General features: G+C 34.6%; 1 protein-coding gene across 12 annotated transcripts in view; it reads left to right on the top strand.

The window, feature by feature from the left end:
• Positions 1 to 21,764, top strand: part of LOC127844484 (uncharacterized) — a 276,328-nt gene that overhangs the window by 394 nt on the left and 254,170 nt on the right. For 11 of the 12 annotated variants that reach the window (XR_008032757.1, XR_008032749.1, XR_008032748.1 and 8 more), the window contains exons 2-4: positions 7,071 to 7,152; positions 10,446 to 10,520; positions 13,028 to 13,443. Coding sequence is in view for 2 of the 12 variants with exons in the window: in XM_052374751.1 (XP_052230711.1) it covers positions 10,504 to 10,520; positions 13,028 to 13,443 (433 nt within the window). In the remaining 10 variants the exon portion in view is untranslated. The remainder of the gene's footprint in view (positions 1 to 7,070; positions 7,153 to 10,445; positions 10,521 to 13,027; positions 13,444 to 21,764) is intronic. The other variant, XM_052374752.1, reaches the window with a different exon arrangement.

Raw genomic sequence — 21,764 nt, 5'->3', positions numbered from 1 at the left:
GTTTTTAAACTGTTCTGTCCATTATAGAGAAAAGTGTTTATTGTGTGACGTTATTGAGTCATGTTGGGGTGGAGGTTTTGTCACTTAAGTACATTTTGTCAAGGTAGTGGAGGTTTGGCCCACTGATAAAGTAAAGTTCGAGACATGATGGCAACATTGATTATCACCTTTTGAATGATAAATATTAATCATGGCTTCGACTTCGAGTTGTGTTACTGTCTTATTAAAAAGATGTTATTTTGGGTGTCGGCTAGCTAAAATAATTCGCGTTCAGAATAAATCTGAACGCTGAAACTCCGATCTGTAAAAACCATAACGAAAAATAAATACAATATTATTATGGGAATTACAGTATTTACAAGTGTGTATTTCTGAAATCTACCTGTTGTTTGACAAATATGAACTTAGATCACAAAAATTACCTGTATTACATTTAAAATCATAGACACGGAGCGATCATTTTCTCAAAGGCAGCCATTTTGGGATTGTTGTTGTTGTTATTTCGTACCATAGCTATTTTGTTTCTTTTACTTTTGGGGTATTTTGTTACTGTCGATTCTAATATTTTGAGTTATAAAAGTTATAATTCTTTTTATGCTTCATCCAGAGCTCCAGATAAGGGTCGTATTTTCGTAATTACGAATTATTTTCAAGTCCGTTACGTATTTATTTTAAAATCTTGTCGTACCATTAGGAATTACAAAATCAAGTTACAAATATTATGTTTACATCGGTTCGTATCGATTTTTATTGAGTTCTTTTCGCGTATTAAAGATCTTTGCGGTGCTTATATAGAATGGTTATCGGGTTTGTTTAACAAAGCGCATTTTTTCCAAAAAAAGCGGCGTATGCATTCTATCTGTCAAAAAAACAATGGCGGCGTCCAGAGAGCGTCCTAAAAAACTGCAAAGCGTCCAAAAACACGCTTTTAACATATTGTACGCAAAGTGAGCCGAAGTTAAATGTTTAGAAAGACATTATACAGGGTTTTTTTTTGCCCGATTTTATAGCCGAAATACGGCTATGTTCCCAATCCCAAAAAGTATACTTTTTTCCCAAAATGTGGGAAAAAATTTCCAATTTCCAAAAAAAACATTTATAATTAATTAAATAAGTGTCCAATGCGTATTTTATCTCAATTTTAATTCAATTACATTTAACAAAGTCTTATCAGATTTTGTTCTTTTAATTTGAATGATTATAAATAGTAATATCAAATTTAGTATTTCCCTAATCAGTGGACATTTCGTGTGAAAAAAAAGGCTAATGAATTTATTTTCCAAATTTCATGAAAATGCCGATAAAATTCCCAATTCCAAAGCCATGGGCTATCTTCCCGAAAAGTGGAGAAAAAACCCTGTTATAGAAAAGATCTTATACGATGTTGTATGTTCAGTTGCAGACACAGTCGGAAAAGCTAAACAAAAACGCGACACGGCGGGTCCAATCTTAAACACAAAAAAAACATTGAACGAGTGGAAGGGACAAGTCCCGTGGCTAATCGTTGAAAAGATTGAAGGGGAGACCCGTTTTAATTGTAAAATATGTAAAAATTCATCTAAGGCATGCAATCTAAGCACAGTTTGGGCATATGAAGGTATTTGAAAAATAAAATTGTATAATACTGAAAAGACACTGTTGAACTCGTATAAATAAAGTTGCTAGTATGTTTATTTTGAATTTTTTTGCATGAAAATAACCATTATTATTTATTTTTAGGTCGTTAAGAAGAAATACGAATTATTTTCCAAAATTTAGTAGTAACGTTAAAAATACAATTTCAGAGTTAAGAATTCTTTTTGAAAATCTGGTAGTAATTTAAGAATTTCACAAAACCTTATCTGGAGCTCTGTTCATCTTCTTACTATTTCCAATTTCATTTCTTACTGTTTTGCGCATATTGCACACTTAATTTTTGTGTTCGAACTCGGTTACAAACATAGTTGAATTTAACCTCCAGTTCAAGGGAGATAACATGAACCCTTTACTATACAAGGATTTAATATTGGATGAAACAAACTCGAAATATAGTTTATTAACAGGTAAATTTCGATATATTTTGCTCAATAAATACTATTTAGGCAACGTTCTTTCATAATAGTCACAAATATGTGTAAATTTAAATTCAGGAGTGATGCGACCGAAATTCGTGTCGGAACTCTCGCTATTAAAAAGATAGAGTGGACTATTGACGCCAAAGCAAAAATCATCAAAAGACTCTAAGGAGGCAATTTATATTGACTAGGTGTCGGCTACCTTTGGCTCCGTTTTTTTCAGGCTCATTCGGCCCAAGTGCAAGGCTTTTTCGGTCCCATTTATAATTTGAATAAATTGTTGTAAATATGTTGGTCAATACTCTTTATAGCAATGAGATATTGTTTAATACAGTATTATATTATCATTATTAAAGTTAATTCCATTTGAAAATGTTTGTTTTATGTTTTTCATCAGGTATGTCATCGTCATAATGTGGTGTTACAATTCTAGAGACGGCTTTGAAATAAAACAAGCTACAAAATTATTCATATAAAATTTATTTGGATACTTTTTAAGTGATTACAATAAAGAATACACAAGTCAACAATACATTCAATACAGTATCGTAACACACACACACACACACAATCATTTACATGTATGTATATTTGGCTAACAGTTCTCTCTCACACACAAACATTGTACTAATTGACATAAATTTTATTTCTTAATTTTGCTTATTTTAATTTTATATAAACATAATTCATTTTTAGCTCGACTATTATATATGAAATATATATAGTGGAGCTATCCTACTCACCCCAGCGTCTGCATTGCCCTTATCCATATCCGTTCAGGACCGTGTCCGTTTGCGTGCAAATGTTAAAGTTTGCATACTACCCCAAATATTTTCAATGTCCCTTGACATATTGCTTTCATATTTTGCATACTTGTTAACCATCATGACCCCAACCTATAAACAAGAGCAGACAACTGTATCAAGCATTTTGACAGAATTATGGCCTCTTTTATACTTAGAATATGCATATTATTGATAAATCTATGTTAAAGTTTGCGTACTACCCCAAATATTTCCTGTGTCCCTTGACATATTGCTTTCATATTTTGCATACTTGTTTACCATCATGAACCCAACCTACAAACAAGAGCACACAACTGTATCAAGCATTTTGACAGAATTATTGCCCCTTTCATACTTAGAATATGCATATTATTGATAAATCTATGTTAAAGTTTGCGTACTACCCCAAATATTTCCTGTGTCCCTGGACATTTATAATTAATTAAATAAGTGTCCAATGCGTATTTTATCTCAATTTTAATTCAATTACATTTAACAAAGTCTTATCAGATTTTGTTCTTTTAATTTGAATGATTATAAATAGTAATATCAAATTTAGTATTTCCCTAATCAGTGGACATTTCGTGTGAAAAAAAAGGCTAATGAATTTATTTTCCAAATTTCATGAAAATGCCGATAAAATTCCCAATTCCAAAGCCATGGGCTATCTTCCCGAAAAGTGGAGAAAAAACCCTGTTATAGAAAAGATCTTATACGATGTTGTATGTTCAGTTGCAGACACAGTCGGAAAAGCTAAACAAAAACGCGACACGGCGGGTCCAATCTTAAACACAAAAAAAACATTGAACGAGTGGAAGGGACAAGTCCCGTGGCTAATCGTTGAAAAGATTGAAGGGGAGACCCGTTTTAATTGTAAAATATGTAAAAATTCATCTAAGGCATGCAATCTAAGCACAGTTTGGGCATATGAAGGTATTTGAAAAATAAAATTGTATAATACTGAAAAGACACTGTTGAACTCGTATAAATAAAGTTGCTAGTATGTTTATTTTGAATTTTTTTGCATGAAAATAACCATTATTATTTATTTTTAGGTCGTTAAGAAGAAATACGAATTATTTTCCAAAATTTAGTAGTAACGTTAAAAATACAATTTCAGAGTTAAGAATTCTTTTTGAAAATCTGGTAGTAATTTAAGAATTTCACAAAACCTTATCTGGAGCTCTGTTCATCTTCTTACTATTTCCAATTTCATTTCTTACTGTTTTGCGCATATTGCACACTTAATTTTTGTGTTCGAACTCGGTTACAAACATAGTTGAATTTAACCTCCAGTTCAAGGGAGATAACATGAACCCTTTACTATACAAGGATTTAATATTGGATGAAACAAACTCGAAATATAGTTTATTAACAGGTAAATTTCGATATATTTTGCTCAATAAATACTATTTAGGCAACGTTCTTTCATAATAGTCACAAATATGTGTAAATTTAAATTCAGGAGTGATGCGACCGAAATTCGTGTCGGAACTCTCGCTATTAAAAAGATAGAGTGGACTATTGACGCCAAAGCAAAAATCATCAAAAGACTCTAAGGAGGCAATTTATATTGACTAGGTGTCGGCTACCTTTGGCTCCGTTTTTTTCAGGCTCATTCGGCCCAAGTGCATATTGCTTTCATTTTTGCATATTTGTTTACCATCATGACCCCAACCTACAAACAAGAGCAGACAACTGTATCAAGCATTTTGACAGAATTATTGCCCATTTTATACTTAGAATATGCATATTATTGATAAATCTATGTTAAAGTTTGCGTACTACCCCAAATATTTCCTGTGTCCCTTGACATATTGCTTTCATATTTTGCATACTTTTTTACCAACATGACCCCAACCTATAAACAAGAGCAGACAACTGTATCAAGCATTTTGACAGAATTATGGCCCTTTTTATACTTAGATAATGAACATTTTGCTAAAATTGCCATAACTTCTTTATTTATGATCAGATTTTATTAATACTTTGACAAAACAACTCTTACCTGAATGCCACAATGGATTCCACCCAAACAAAACTCCACGCCCAAACTCAGAATCCCTGCCCCCCCCCCACCTCCCCCCACAATTTTTTTTAAATGTTTTTTTTATTTTTGAAATATCATCTTGTAAATGACCACACCCCACATTATTCCCCCATCTCACCCGGCCCCCCCTACCCCCCACCCTCCAAAAAATAAAATTTCCTTTCTTTTTGAAAGATCGTCTAATAAATGACCACACCCCACATTATACCCTTCTCTTAACCCCCCTCCCCCCCAAAAAAAAATAAATTGTTTTTTCCTTTTTTTATTTTTGAAAGATCGTCTAATAAATTATTTAATATGAACAATTTCCTCATAATGGCTTACGTTATACTGTCAAGCACTCTAATAGTCAAGCGCGCTGTCCTCTGACAGCTCTTGTTTCATTAATATAATTTCCATAAGCAATCAAAGTAACATATTTGGTTCTAATTAACAGCATACTCTTGTTCCTGATGTGATACGCATCGTTAATGCATTAAGCAGAAGGTGTTGTACTCCGACCCCATCATTAGTTATCGAGTGAAGCCATTGCCTATCACTCGCACATGTGCCAGCTTTAATGACCTTACTCAGGTTGTTAAATACATGTGTCACTGGATTGATTATGAAAATAGTTTTAAAATAAGAAAAAAAATCTTTAATAAAAATTGAGGGAAAAAAATCTGGGTGTCCACTGAGAAAAAATAAGTGTACAAAAATGTGCAAATCATAGCCATGTCATTGATTTAACTATTACCATATGTTTAAGCTTAATATATACGTAGGAAAATAAATTGACTGTCAAAAATCTTAGCTTGTCATTATATTCAACATAGTTTGTATAAACACATATCAAACACAAATACTCATCATTTACACCTGTGATCCAAAGCAATATTTAACAAACGAACCGACAATGGTTTCGATTAACAATTACACAAGTACATAAATTGGTAACAGTTTGTAAACGATAATGGTGTTTAATTTATTTCCTTAATCATCATAATCGAAGGCAGTATTTAAGAAATTAATTAACAAAAATAAACATATCAACCACGTACTCATCATATACTCCTTTAATCAATTAAAATAGACATTTTCAACAAACGGACTGCCAATCTATACCCACTATAATCAATTAAGTTTGAAGAAAAGGTGTAATAAAATATAGCTCATCAATAATACAATATAAATCCAGGGATCAATATGACAGCCAGATCATTGGGATGTGTATCTCGAACAAACAACGATTTTTACATTGCACCGAGTTTTCAATCGAGGAATGCTTAATTTCCCAATATTATTCACAAATGATGCATGCTTCATATTACTACTGGGTAAAACCCGCTCCCATCTTTTACATTAAATTCAGTGGAGAAATACTGCAGTGGGATGAAACCTCAAATACATTTTTTACCCTTGTGTGAAGACTTCTAAATGAATAGAGTATAAATGTTGGTTGTTAAACTCTTCCCACAGGATCTTCTATTATAGTACACAGTGTGTTTTTTTAATGGCAATTTCGGGGCCGATATTTGGCCCCATTCCCCTCAAAAAAGAGTATATAGTTTTCCCCAGTTTTGTTGAAAAAATCCCCTCCAGAAGTTTTAAGAAAGAAATGTCTATTTAAATGATAAATATAATTCAAATTTATTTCATAAACAACTAACAAAGTATATAACTATAATTAATATGATTTTGAATTATTATAAAGAGTTATATTAAATTAGTTTTTCCCAAATCAGTGGACTTTTCACATGAATTGCATTTTTTCCCAAACTGGCCAGGAAAAGGCCTGATGTATCTATATTGTTTCAATATTTGTTGATAAACACATTCCAATTCGGTCCATTTTACTTATAAAAAATGCTCAAATTTGCCATTTTATCGTTTAAAAAAATCCCAATTAGAATCAAAATGGTTTATTGGAAAACTGAGACTGTGCATGAATGATGAACTGTCTGAAACTAATGTTGAAAAAATAATTGATAGATATTTAAGACAAAAAAACAGACATTCAGCTGTGAATATTACATTAATACATACATGTGTATTCATATAATAAATATCATTATATATAAAAGAGTGATTTTTTCCCCTTTTCCTAAAAAACGACGCTTTTTTCCCCTTTGGACAGGCCCCGCCACCATTCCCCTATAGGTGAAAAAAAACACTGGTACACGCATTACTTTTGCATTTCAGATCATGTAACCGTGTAGAATTGTTACAACACAGTAAAGAGCCACATCCTTGTACATTTTGAGTTACCAAGACCAAAGGACAGGTAAGTTGAGCTGGTAAGAAGTTATCTGTGTGGTTTGACAACATATCAGTAAATATATGCACACAATGAAATACAATTACTCACACTCTAGGAAAAAAACATGCTTCTACTTAGTGTTGATATTATATAATTTAATATTTAAAAAAGTATGCAAGAATTTTTCAAACACTAGTATATCAATAAATAAAAGTAACTGAAACAAGTAAACGTGTAGCTGTTAAAACTTGTTTATGAATACATGTACGTTTGTAATTATTGTTAAAGACAGAAAAATTATAACATATTTAAAAACTTGCCAATGAACAATTTCAGGTCCAGATTTTGAATTATTGCTAACATGTACTTAAAATGTACTACTAAGTCTTGTTTGCTGTGTATAAATGTAGTGTTTTATAGTATTTAGTAAAACTTGGTGTGTGATGTTGGTTTACATCATTTGTGTATCACTACTAGACAGACCACATGTAAAAACCAGCGGCCATCAGGCTTAATCTTTTTTGCTTATTTTTGTATTAATTAAATACTGGGTAATTCAGGTTAACCATTGATTATAATTTTAAATTGATTTAACAGATAATTACAACCCTGATACATGTAATGATAATACCCTATGGACAAATATCTTGTTTTCTAAAATGTTTTAAGCTCAAATAAACTATAGTTAATTGTCTGGTAGGTTCTGAACATATTGTGAACAATGTCATTTAAATTGAAGTTTGTAAAATAATGATTGATTTCCTTTTAACGTTATTGCTAGATACCTTATTTCATAATCTACATGTATGAAGTGATGGTTCTTACATAGATCTGACATAATTGATTGGCCTCTGGTTTTTATAGTTTCATTTAACAAAGTTATATACAATGTTTGTGATAGACAGAATGTTTTAAACATTAAAGCATGTATCTTCACATGTATTCAAGTTTTTACCAGAACACACATCCAAGGATGCATCCACATGCGTACTGTAATTCAAAGAGTAATGTTGTCATTGAAAGTTTACCATGTAAAGCTTTTGCTTCTTACATACACTTGTATATTTCCAGTTAAATATTCACCTTTATATCTCTTTTATCTTAAAGTAAAGATAAGTGTGTTAAAAACTGAATATTTGTTTAGAGAAAAAGTTAAGCAAACAAATGTTGGATGCATTCTTTTTCTCATTTTGTCATATAACTTGTGCTTCAAAACTAAAATAATGTTCAACTATACATGTTGTCATTTTTAAAAGAACAAAGTCCCAGCTATACTACGCAGATACTCTGTTTAGAAACCTGAAATGGAGACCTCCCTTGCTAAGTAATTTTAATTCAGCTAAATTAATTGATTAAAATGTATTTATACTAACAAATTAGAAAAATAGTTGAGTTCGCTGTCTTTGAAAAGCTCCTGTAATGTACATATACTATGAAAACAAGTAATGACTGAAATGTTTGCCTTTACACTTCCAAATTTAAATATTTGTCATCAATTATTTTAGTTTTGAAGCCATTTTGTTTTGAAGAAACAACCGAAACATTAAAAACATATTCTTACAATTTTATCGGTTATTTCAAGATTAGTATAAAGCAAAAAACTACTAATAAGGTTTTGTTATTATTTTGATAAACTAAGTATAACAAACATGAGGGTCAAAAAATAAGTAAAACAAGAGTTTATAAGATTCTAAGCTGGGTTCACACATTTGGGACCATAATAGATCAAATAGGATACTGTCACTTGGATGTTTTAAATTCATAAAAACATTAAAACTAATATGGCTTTTAATTGTCTAGACAATATTTAAAATCTATACCCGCAGCAGAAGTTACTTAATAAATTTAAGTCATATGATTATTAATCATTTAAGCGTTGATGTTTGAAGATTTGTGCAGTCAGAATATAACATTTAGATGTGGCCATGGTGTAATGGATATGGTGTCTGTCTAGCGACTTGGAGGTTTCAATTAAAAGACTGTTTCAATAAGCCTGAGACTTTCAATGCAATCGAGCTAAAATAAAAAGGTTGAAAGGAATTAACATTCTGCAAGTGTTAACTACAATATTTTATTATTCATGTTCTGATCTTGCATGTGAAGGGAAAATTAGAATGTGTTTTTCTTTCTGGTCAAAAGAGCTTGTGAAAATAACAGAAAAAAGCTTGATTATCAGATTGTGTCAGCAGATAAATAAATATAAAGTAGATAACTAATTGCCAACAACCCTTGCATATCAATTTATGATTGAGTTGTTTCTTCTGAACTATTTCATGAATCTTGTTCAACTGGTGTCATTAAAGAATAATGGGTAAATCTGTTTTTTCTTGCTTGCATCTTTGCAGTAATAAACCTTTGGCCTCTGCACCATTTGATTGGAAAATTGCTTCTGCCTCTAGAGTTGTGTCTGGATATGTAGCGATATAGCAAAGCTGTACTTTATTTAGGGGAGGGGAAGTAATATTTCATGTTAATCTTTTATAATTATTTAAAACAAAAAAATTTCAAATTATATCATTTTGCAAAGTACGCGGCAAAAGTAAATAAAGGCTTTGCTTGTTATTCTGCTGAAAAAAAGTCACAGACTGGGGGAATTTTAATGTCCAAAGAACCTGTCCCAAAACATACAGTACAGATTCATTTAATAATGTTTGTTTTAATTCATTGATTTTTATTTCATATTTAAATAGTATTTTATCAGTATTTGTTGACATGTTCTTTGGACTTAGAGGTACAAAATAATTATTGGTAAAGGATAAATAATAATGCAGAAGTATAATATATTTGTTTGTTCAATCATCATTTTTGCAAATCCTATTGCTTACATTCCTTTATTTATTTTTAGATTCTGGGTAAATTTAAAACTTTTAAATAAAAAAAACCCAACTAATTCTATGTAAAGGTCATTAAAGTCATTGATTTGGATAAGTAAAATTTGCTGATCTGTTAGTTTATCCTTTACCATTGTTTCGATAACTTGTTCCCTATACGTTTTCTGTATGTACCCTTTATTCTGGTTTTTGGCATGTCTATTTAGGCTAAGATAAGGCATTTATTACGATGCAACATTGGTCTTTTGTTTCTATGAATCTGTGGCTATTATTAAATGTCATGAACAATATTGTCATAATCTACCAGTACATGACTGAAAAAACAACAACAAATAACAAATAGATATTTGTTAAAATATAGTTAAATATTTCAAACTATTTATATGGCCACCACAGCTTCAATACACAAATGGCCATTGAGGCATGTAAGTACCAATGTTTCATACTTTTGAAATGCCATAAGATTTTGTTATTCCCACTATGCAGGGAGTTGTTAAAACGATTCACATCAGAGAAATCCAGATATTTCCAGTCGCAGAGCCGAATGATGTCTAATCCAAGGCAAGTTTGAGCCTCCTTGTATAAGAGTTGCCTCCCATGAAAACAAAATGGCTGCCTCTGAACCAAGATGGCGGCCCTTTCATTTTTACTTGACCTATATAGCGCTATAAATGATGTTTTGTTTTAACTCCAGAGGTAAGTATGTGAATGTAATAGTAATAATAATAAATATTGTATTGGAAGCATCATAAACCTATTAAATCAAATATGTGTGCATTTAATGATACAGTTACTTTAAGGTTATTAAAATGTTTCATGATATTGAATTGATGGTGAACAAATCTTAAAGAAAAAAAGTAAAATGTTTGTGTCTACTTGAATATTTAGTATAAAAAAACTTGTTAATGTATTCAGTGTGTGGAATCCTCTTTAAGTGTGTGTTTAAGTAGTTCTTTTATTGTTTGCTTTCATTTTTGTGTACAAAGTTTTTGAGAAAAGTATACCCTTTTACAAAAACAACAACACAGGTATCCAAACATGAAAACATTTCATTCAACAAAAGCAGATTTTATAGATCTGTAGAAATATATAATAATCAGTATGCAATCAGTATGTAATCCAAGGGCATACTTAGCACTATGTAGCTCTTGCTTTTTCAACGTTATTTGCTTCTTTAGACTGTGCACATTGTATCACTATATAATGATATTGTCTATTTACTAACTATACAACTTGTATCAAAACTCGACAGTAAGCAAATTTGCATAGTTTATACAAAGTCACTAGACTTGAGTTCAATTCTATATAAACAACAAATTCCAGTACCAATATAATATATGTTTTCCTACAACCAATGTTAGGTATTGGTAATTTATTGAATAAATCAAGGGTTTTGCCAAAGCTTTGTGTTATAGTACATTTGTAACTTTTATTGAGAGGTCATTTGTAGAAATAACAGAAGCTTATATATGGATTCACTCAGAACTGGAAACATAATTATGCATTTTGGTGTTTGACCCTGTTTCATATGGAATTATGCAAATGTGGTTTCTGATCAATGTATATTTGTTTTGTATTGTTTGGTCACATAGCTTGTCACCCTTCATACCATCAAAACAGTCACTGGATTGCGTACTCACGTTTTACTCTAGTATAGCTCCATGTTGTCCAATCCTCGGTGTAGTCTAGTCAGCATAACATAGTTATTTTATTCTTGAGTCTTGTAGTTTCATGCACAAAAAATCCTGCTGTCTTCTAACATAAATGATTCTCACATTATATAAGTGAGCTCGAAATTATTGCAGAGATACAATGTAAAATAGAACCAACATTTTTGTTGGTGTTATATTTTACTCATGTAAATTTCAGTGCTTTTTTACATGTAATGGTATTTAAATGTTTTGATTTCACATATATTTTTAACTCACCTGAGCAGAATGTGCTCAATGGTGAGCTTTTGTGATCACCTTTTTTCTTTGTCCATCTTCAACATTCTTTTAATACTCTAGAGGCCACATTTATTACACGGAACTTGGTCCAAAGATTTGTCCCAATGATACATGTATATTGGACGAGTTCGAAAATGGTTCCAGTTGGTTGAAAAACAAGGCCACCAGGTGGTGTGGCATTTTTCCTAATATGGCAGTATTAAAAACATGTTGACACTCTAAAAGTCGCATGTATAGTCAAATCTTCATAAAACTTGGTCAGAAAAGTTGTTCTAATGATATCTTGGATGAGTTTGAAAATGGTTCCAGTCTGTTGAAAGACATGGCTGCCAGGGGGCGGGGCATTTTTCATTATATTGCTTTAGTAAAACCTTGATTACACTCTAGAGGCAACATTTATTTCCAATCTTCATGAAACTTTGTCTCAAGATTTTTCCTAATGATATCTTGGATGATTTGAAAAATGGTCCTGGTTGGTTTAAAAAAAAAACATGGCCAACTGGGGGTGGAGCAGTTTTCCTTATATGGCTATTATAAAACATTGTTGACACTCAAAAAAGCACATTTATAGTTCAATCTTCATGAAACTTGGTCAGAACATTTGTTCTGATGACATCTTGGGCTGCACAGAACAGGTCAGTTCCTTTATATCTCAGGTGAGCGACTTTGGGTCTTTTATGCCCTCTTGTTAATATTATAGATAAATAAAAAGCTTCTTTTTAAATTGATAATGCAAGTATCGAAGAAGACAAGTTTACAATGTGTGAAGTCATACACATATTAGGAATTTATGATACATATACCAATTACTTAGAAAAGGGCAGCTTTTTTGTGCATAACTAGTGTTTGGTTTATTTTGGTGTTGGAAACAGTTTGCATGTGTTTGTTTTTCTATTTCCTGCCTCTGTTTATATTTTAAGTGTATTCAATATTTATCTAACATACGCAAGAAAATAGTGTTGCATTTAATTTTTCGATAGCCTGTGCTTCTTCCTGTTGCTAATGTCTTAATTATGTTCCAAGTTGAGATACACGATACATGTCTATTTCTCTTACAGACTGTTCATTCATTTCTTTCATAGGCCATATGAGTTACTGTTATATCCCTGGACTTTTCAGCGGTCAACGTTTGCCCTATGGGTTGGCAGTGCACCCCATGTCTGGGATGGGAGTCCCTGGAATGGTCAGCCTCCAGCAAATGCAGGCCCAGGGTATGTCCGTACCAGGCATGGTCGGAGTACCCGCGGGCATGTCTGCCGTGCAGATGCCGCCGGGGGTGTCGCGGGTGCCAAATGGCATGGGGGGTCTCTACCAAGCAGAGAAGCAGGTCATGTACCCAGGGGGTGTGCCGCAGTACCAGAGCCTTGGACAGGCTGGTCTCCTAGCGACCTCTGGCTCCCTGGGTCAGCCCGGGGCGGCTTACTATGGGTCAGCCCAGCCAATGTACATCCCTGTGTCCAGTCCTGATGGTCAGCAGAGATACATGGTCTCACCATCATACGCAGCCTTGCAGCGGGCTAGCCCATCTATGATGTGTAAGTCTGTACCCTTTACAGAATGAAAGTTAAAAAAATTGCCATCAATATTGTTGAAGTTAAACTTGTTTCAGTTCTTGTCAGTGCAAAAAACAGCATTAAATCACAATAAAATCCTATAATTTGTTACTTCATCATGTTTAGAAAATTTGCAAGGTATTGCACTTGCTTCAACATTCATTTATAAGCTCATCTATTTTTTGAAAACAAATTATGAGCTATTGTCATCACCTTGGCGTCAGCATCGGCGTCCGGTTAAGTTTTGCGTTTAGGTCTAATTTTCTCATAAAGTATCAATGCTATTGCATTCAAACTTTGTGCACTTACTTACTATCATAAGGGGAATGGGCAGGCAAAGTTAGATAACTCTGGCTTGCATTTTGACAGAATAATGTGCCCTTTTTATACTTAGAAAATTGAAAATTTTGGTTAAGTTTTGTGTTTAGGTCCATTTTATTCCTTAAGTATCAAAGTTATTGCTTTCATACTTGCAACACTTACTAACTATCATAAGGGGACTGTGCAGGCAAACTTATGTAACTCTGACTGGCATTTTGACAGAATGATGTGCCCTTTTTATACTTAGAAAATTGAAAATTTGGTTAAGTTTTGTGTTTAGGTCCACTATTTTCCTAAAATATCAAAGCTATTGCTTTCAAACTTGCAACACTTACTAACTATCGTAAGGGGACTGTGCAGGCAAAGTTATGTAACTCTGACTGGCATTTTGATGGAACTATGGGCCCTTTATACTTGAAAATTTGGTTAAGTTTTGTGTTTTGGTCCACTTTACCCTTAAAGTATCATAGATATTGCTTTCATACTAGGAACACTTGCAAACTATCATAAGGGGACAGTATAGGACAAGTTGCATAACTCTGGTTGTCATTTTTACGTAATTATGGCCCTTTTTTGACTTAGTAACTTCGAATATATGGTTACATTTTGTGTTTAGATCCACTTTACTTCTAAAGTATCAAGGCTATTGCTTTTAAACATTAAATACTTTCATGCTATCATGAGGGTACTGTACCTGGCAAGTTGAATTTTACCTTGACCTTTGAATGACCTTGACTCAAGGTCAAATTATTAAATTTTGCTAAAATTGTCATAACTTCTTTATTATGCCCCCCTTCGAAGAAGAGGGGGTATATTGCTTTGCTCATGTCGGTCTGTCGGTCCGTCCACCAGGTCCGTCCACCAGGTGGTTTCCGGATGATAACTCAAGAACGCTTGGGCCTAGGATCATGAAACTTCATAGGTAGATTGATCATGACTCGCAGATGACCCCCAATTGATTTTGAGGTCACTAGGTCAAAGGTCAAGGTTACGGTGACCTGGAATAGTAAAATGGTTTCCGGATGATAACTCAAGAACGCATACGCCTAGGATCATGAAACTTCATGGGTAGATTGATCATGACTCGCAGATGACCCCTATTGATTTTGGGGTCACTAGGTCAAAGGTCAAGGTCACGGTGACCCGAAATAGTAAAATGGTTTCCGGATGATAACTCAAGAATGCATACGCCTAGGATCATGAAACTTCATTGTTAGATAGATCATGACTCGCAGATGACCCCTATTGATTTTGAGGTCACTAGGTCAAAGGTCAAGGTCACGGTGACCCGAAATAGTAAAATGGTTTCCTGATGATAACTCAAGAACGCATACGCCTAGGATCATGAAACTTCATAGGCAGATTGATCATGACTCGCAGATGACCCCTATTGATTTTCAGGTCACTAGGTCAAAGGTCAAGGTCACAGTGACCCGAAATAGTAAAATGGTTTCCGGATGATAACTCAAGAACGCATATGCCTAGGATCATGAAATTCCATCATTATATAGATCATGACTCGCAGATGACCCCTATTGATTTTGAGGTCACTAGGTCAAAGGTCACGGTAACCCAAAATAGTAAAATTGTTTTTGGATGATAACTCAAGAACGCATACTCCTAGGATCATGAAACTTCATAGGTAGATTGATCATGACTCGCAGATGACCCCTTTTGATGTTGAGGTCATTAGGTCAAAGGTCAAGGTCACGATGACCCGAAATAGTAAAATGGTTTTCGGATGATAACTCAAGAACACAGTACGCCTAGGATCATGAAACTTCATGGGTAGATTGATCATGACTCGCAGATGAGCCCTATTGATTTTGAGGTCACTCGGTCAAAGGTCAAGGTCACGGTGACCCGAAATAGTTATATGGTTTCCGGATGATAACTCGAGAACACTTACGCCTAGGATCATGAAACTTCATAGGTACATTGATCATGACTCGCAGATGACCCATATTGATTTTCAGGTCACTAGGTCAAAGGTCAAGGTCACAGTGACCCGAAATAGTAAAATGGTTTCCAGATGATAACTCAAGAACGCATACGCCTAGGATCATGAAATTCCATCATTATATAGATCATGACTCGCAGATGACCCCTATTGATTTTGAGGTCACTAGGTCAAAGGTCACGGTAACCCAAAATAGTAAAATTGTTTTTGGATGATAACTCAAGAACGCATACTCCTAGGATCATGAAACTTCATAGGTAGATTGATCATGACTCGCAGATGACCCCTATTGATGTTGAGGTCATTTGGTCAAAGGTCAAGGTCACGGTGACCCGAAATCGTAAAATGGTTTTCGGATGATAACTCAAGAACACAGTACGCCTAGGATCATGAAACTAAATGGGTAGATTGATCATGACTCGCAGATGAGCCCTATTGATTTTGAGGTCACTCGGTCAAAGGTCAAGGTCACGGTGACCCGAAATAGTTATATGGTTTCCGGATGATAACTCGAGAACACTTACGCCTAGGATCATGAAACTTCATAGGTACATTGATCATGACTCGCAGATGACCCATATTGATTTTTAGGTCACTAGGTCAAAGGTCAAGGTCACAATGACAAAAAACGTATTTACACAATGGCTGCCACTACAACGGACAGCCCATATGGGGGGCATGCATGTTTTAGAAACAGCCCTTGTTTATGATTAGATTCGATTGATACTTTGATAATACAACTCTTACCTGACATACCTCAATAGACTCCACCCAAACCTTCCCCCCTCAATCTCCCCCCCCCCATTATTTTTTTTTAAATTAAAGATCATCTTATAAATGACCACCAAACCCTCACACCAAACCTCCCCCCCACCCCCAAAAAAATATTTTTTTGACCCCCGGTAGGGTGGCATATATATATAGCAGTTGAACTGTCAGTCAGTCTGTCCATCAGTCCGAAAAAAACTTTAACATTGGCCATAACTTTTTATGCCCCCGGATCGAAAGATCGGGGGTATATTGTTTTTGGCCTGTCTGTCATTGTATGTGTGTGTGTGTCCCAAAACTTTAACCAAAACTTTAACCTTGGTCATAACTTTTGCAATATTCAAGATAGCAACTTGATATTTGGCATGCATGTGTATCTCATGGAGCTGCACATTTTTAGTGGTGAAAGGTTAAGGTCATCCTTCAAGGTCAAAGGTCAAAAAAACAATTCAACAACTTTAACCAAAACTTTAACCTTCTTCATAACTTTTGCAATATTGAAGATAGCAACTTGATATTTGGCATGCATGTGTATCTCATGGAGCTGCAAATTTTAAGTGGTGAAAGGTCAAGGTCATCCATCAAGGTCAAAGGTCAAATTTATGGCTTCAAAGCAGCGCAATAGGGGGCATTGTGTTTCTGACAAACACATCTCTTGTTTTTTTTCAAACATGGTTAAAAAACACAAATATTTATTTTTATCATTTTATTTTTGAAATACCGTCCAACCATCCCACCCAAGATTCCCCCCCCCCCCCACAAAAAAATAATAATTTTTTTTTGCATTTTTGGAAAATAATGTAATAAATGACCACACACCCACACTATACACCCCTCTCCACTCCACCCCTCCCTCCTTTGTGATTGAAATTGAGAAAGGTCCCTACATCTTTAAAAAGAAAAATAGATGTGCGGTCTGCACCCATAAGGCGGTGCTCTTGTATTGATACAAGGTATAGCTTTATTTCTCATTATTAGCTCATCTGAGCACAATGTGCTCCTGGTGAGCTTTTTTGACCTCCTTCTGTCCGTTGTGCTGCGTCTACATTTGCCTTGTTAACACTCTAGAGGCTACATTTACTGTCCGATCTTCATGAAATTTGGTCAGAAGATTTGTGCCAATGATATCTTGTACAAGTTGAAAATGGTTCCAGTTGGTTGAAAAACATGGCCGCCAGGGGGAGGGGCATTTTCCATAAAGAGCTATGGCTATTGTAAAATCTTATTAACACTCTAGAGGCCACATTTATTGTCCGATCGCGATCATCATGAAGCTTGGTTAGAAGATTAGTCCCAATGATATATTGGACAAGTTTGAATATGGTTCAGTTGCTTGAAAAACATGGCCACCAGGGGGCTGGGCATTTTTCCTTATATGGCTATAGAAAAAACTTAATAACACTCTTAAAGTCACATCATCATCGCAGAGACTGGGATAAAGGTGCGCAGTGCGTTCTTTTCCCATTAAAACAAAAAACTGCGCATCATTTCCGTAATTCGATGCGCACCATTACGCTTTTCGATCCTTGTTGCATATATCTTATATAAGATAAACTACTCTTACACAAATTATTTGTTCGCTCTTACTCGACTTGTGAGATCGTTCATGAAAAAATCGAGGTAGATCAATCCCCGCGTCGTCGCTGTAATGTTTGTGAAAGTTGTTATTGTCATGAGAACTCATAGATTTACAATGCAAAACGTCTTATTTGAATTGACGCGAATTTATTGAATCATATTTGTAACTTTGCTTTAGTTTGATAATTTAATCAAAGTTTAATATTAGCAAGTGTTTTTTAACCAGGTTTTCCGAAGGAAAAAACTGGTTATTAGATTGGCGAATGCGGGCTGGCTGGCTGGCTGGCTGGCTGGCGGGCGGGCGGAACAAGCTTGTCCGGGCCATAACTATGTCGTTCATTGTCAGATTTTAAAATCATTTGGCACATATGTTCACCATCATTGGACGGTGTGTCGCGCGAAATAATTACGTCGATATCTCCAAGGTCAAGGTCACACTTTGAGTTCAAAGGTCAAAAATGGCCATAAATGAGCTTGTCCTGGCCATAACTATGTCATTCATTGTGAGATTTTAAAATCATTTGTCACATTCGTTCACCATCATGGGACGGTGTGTCGCAAGAAAGAATCACGTCAGTATCTCCAATGTCAATGTCGCCACGACTAAAAATAGATTTTTTTTTAAAACAAACTTATAAAGGGGGTTAATTTTGTTTGTTCATTTCAAAAGTTCAGTTTGAGTTTTCTCCCTTTATCAGATTTTTTTTTCACAATGAAAACCTGGTTTTGTGACAATTTTGTCCCTTGTTGTTTACTGGAATTGTAAACAAAGAGTCAGTTAAAGTCTTCCGAAAATTTGTGTGAATTTGCAGTTTGACGTCATCAAAGGAAAGCAATAAAGCGACAAATTTCTCGTCGACAAAATTGGCTCCCTTTGTCTAGCAATCAACATGCCGAACCAATGGTGTGTTTGTTCCTCAATGCATAGCTCTGCCTTCAAATCTTTTGCAGAGAACGGAGGTGGAGTTTAACGGTTAATTGAGCAAGTGTTTTACGCAAGTTGGGTTCCGATTTGCCAAAATTACTGGGTCCTAAGCATTGAAACGACGAATACATTTATCAATGATTTTCCGAGAAATACCGATTAGTTCCGATTTACAAACTCTCTGTACAGTTCCTAACTATGGATGTCGCCCGTGTTCACAAAATTCCTAAACACATATATCGTAAATAATGGCAGTATTTTATTGGATTATTTATACTAATGATCAGATTGCCAGGCATTTCTATTTTAATCTACTATAATATCGGGTTTGTTTAATATAATTAACATATTAAACAATAAAGTTGCGTCACAGACTCGGAAATAAATTTGATGTGGTCGCAACTTTACTGAAACTGATTTTCCTATTGTCAGTAATTTTTACCGGAAATAAATCTTGAGAAGTGCCCATTCATTTTTGCTAAGTGCCCATTCAACTTTGTAAGTGCCGATTGTTTTTTAGCTCACCTGTCACGAAGTGACGTGGTGAGCTTATGTGACCGTGTGATGTCCGGCGTCTGTTGTGTGTGTGTGCATGCGTCAGTCCTTCAACAATTTGTTTGTATAGACAGTAGAGGTCACAGTTTTCATCCAATCTTTATGTAATTTGGTCAGAATGTTTATCTTGATGAAATCTGGGTTGGGAGTGTATTAGGGTCATCTGGGGTCAAAAACTAGGTCACTAGGTCACATAATAGGTCAAATAATAGAAAAACCTTGTGTAGACAATAGAGGTCGCAGTTTTCATCCAATCTTTATTAAATCCGGTCAGAATGTTTATCTTGATGAAATCTGGGTTGGGATTGTATTTTGGTCATCTGGGGTCAAAAACTAGGTCACTAGGTCAAAACCTAGGTCAGATAATAGAAAAACCTTGTGTAGACATTAGAGGTCGCAGTTTTCAGCCAATCTTTATGAAATTTGGTCAGAATGTTTATCTTGATGAAATCTGGGTTGGGAATGTATTTGGGTCATCTGAGGTCAAAAACTAGGTCACTAGGTCAAATAATAAAAAAAACGTCAACAATTTGTTTGTGTAGACAGTAGAGGTCACAGTTTTCATCCTATCTTTATGAATTTGATCAGAATGTTTATCTTGATGAAATCTGGGTTTGGAATTGTATTTGGGTCAAAAAACTAGGTCACTAGGTGAAATAATAGAAAAACCTTGTATAGACAATAGAGGTCGCAGTTTTCATCCAATCTTTATGAAATTTGGTCAGAATGTTTATCTCGATGAAATCTGGGTTGGGATTGTATTTGGGTCATCTTGGGTCAAAACTAGGTCACTAGGTCAAATAATAGAAAAACCTTGTGTAGCCAATAGAGGTAACAGTTGTCATCCAATCTTCATGAAATTTGGTCAGAATGTTTGTCTAGATGAAATCTGGGTGGGATTGTATTTGGGTCACCTGGGGTCAAAAACTAGGTCAATAGGTCAAATATTAGAAAAACCTTGTGTAGACAATAGAGGTCACAGTTTTCATCCAATCTTTATGAAATTTGGTCAGAATGTTTATCTTGATGAAAACTGGGTTGGGATTGTATTTTGTTAGTCAGGTGAGCGATTCAGGGCAATCATGGCCCTCTTGTTTCATCTATGGGGCAGTAATCCCATCAGAGAGAAAAATATCCCGATCTCTGCACATGTATAGTCCAATCTTCATAAAACTTGGTGAGAACATATGTTGTTATAATATCTTGGACTAGTTTAAAAATGGTTCTGGGGGCGGGGAATTTCTCCTTCGAGGCTATATGTGGCTATAGTAAAACCTTGTTGACAACTTAACACTGTAGAGGCCACATTTATTTCTGACATTTATGAAACTTAGTCAGAATAATTGTCCAAATGATATCTTGGACGAGTTTGAAAATGGTTACAGTTGGTTGAAAAACAGGACCACCAGGGATTGGGGCATTTTTCCTTATCAGGGGTGTGATTTTTCCGCGGATAAGCGGATTTCCATGTATTGGGTTGTCAGAGGTCATTTCCAAGATTCGCGTAAATTGGAAAAAAAAATGGGTGAAAGTGCGACCGAATCCGCGGGTGTATTTCATAAGTGGCCTGAAAAATCTGAGGCCTGCAAAACCTCTCCGCATATCACATTGGTATTCTGTCGTAGCATTTTTAGCGAGGCTGTTTTCGGAGAAAACCTGAGCTATTGTCATAGCCAGCTCGTCGTCCGATGGCCGCCATAGGCGTCGTGCTTAAACCTTAACATTGGCCATAGCTTTTCAAGGACTACCCTAGGCCTTAAAAATAGGGAGAAGTGACTTCTCCTTTTTTCCGAAACAGGGAGAAGTTTGGGAAATCAGGGAGACATTTGTGCGAACAATATCAAAAACAAAACATGTTCATTTCACAACTTTTATTATTTCTATCATTATACTATGCGTATTTGTAAAAAACAATAAATTCTCATTGAAATCTACTTTATCATGACACATTTAAGTCATTTAACACATTTAAGTAATTTAAGATATGTACCGGTAGCACCTTTTCATCACATTTATCGTCATTATATTACCATCATCCCTATGACTGCTTTTGTAACAAAACACAATCGTAATGCATAGAACATCTAGTATATCTATTACTGTTTATCCGAATACTATACACGTCCGAAATATGTACACTTAAGAATGCCTTACCTGTTTAACTTTAATAATCCAATTTTTCCTTGTTGTTATCTG

Source organism: Dreissena polymorpha, chromosome 9 (assembly GCF_020536995.1).
Source record: "Dreissena polymorpha isolate Duluth1 chromosome 9, UMN_Dpol_1.0, whole genome shotgun sequence".
Classification (NCBI taxonomy): Eukaryota; Metazoa; Mollusca; class Bivalvia; order Myida; family Dreissenidae; genus Dreissena; species Dreissena polymorpha.
This window is presented reverse-complemented; position numbering and strand designations above follow the sequence as displayed.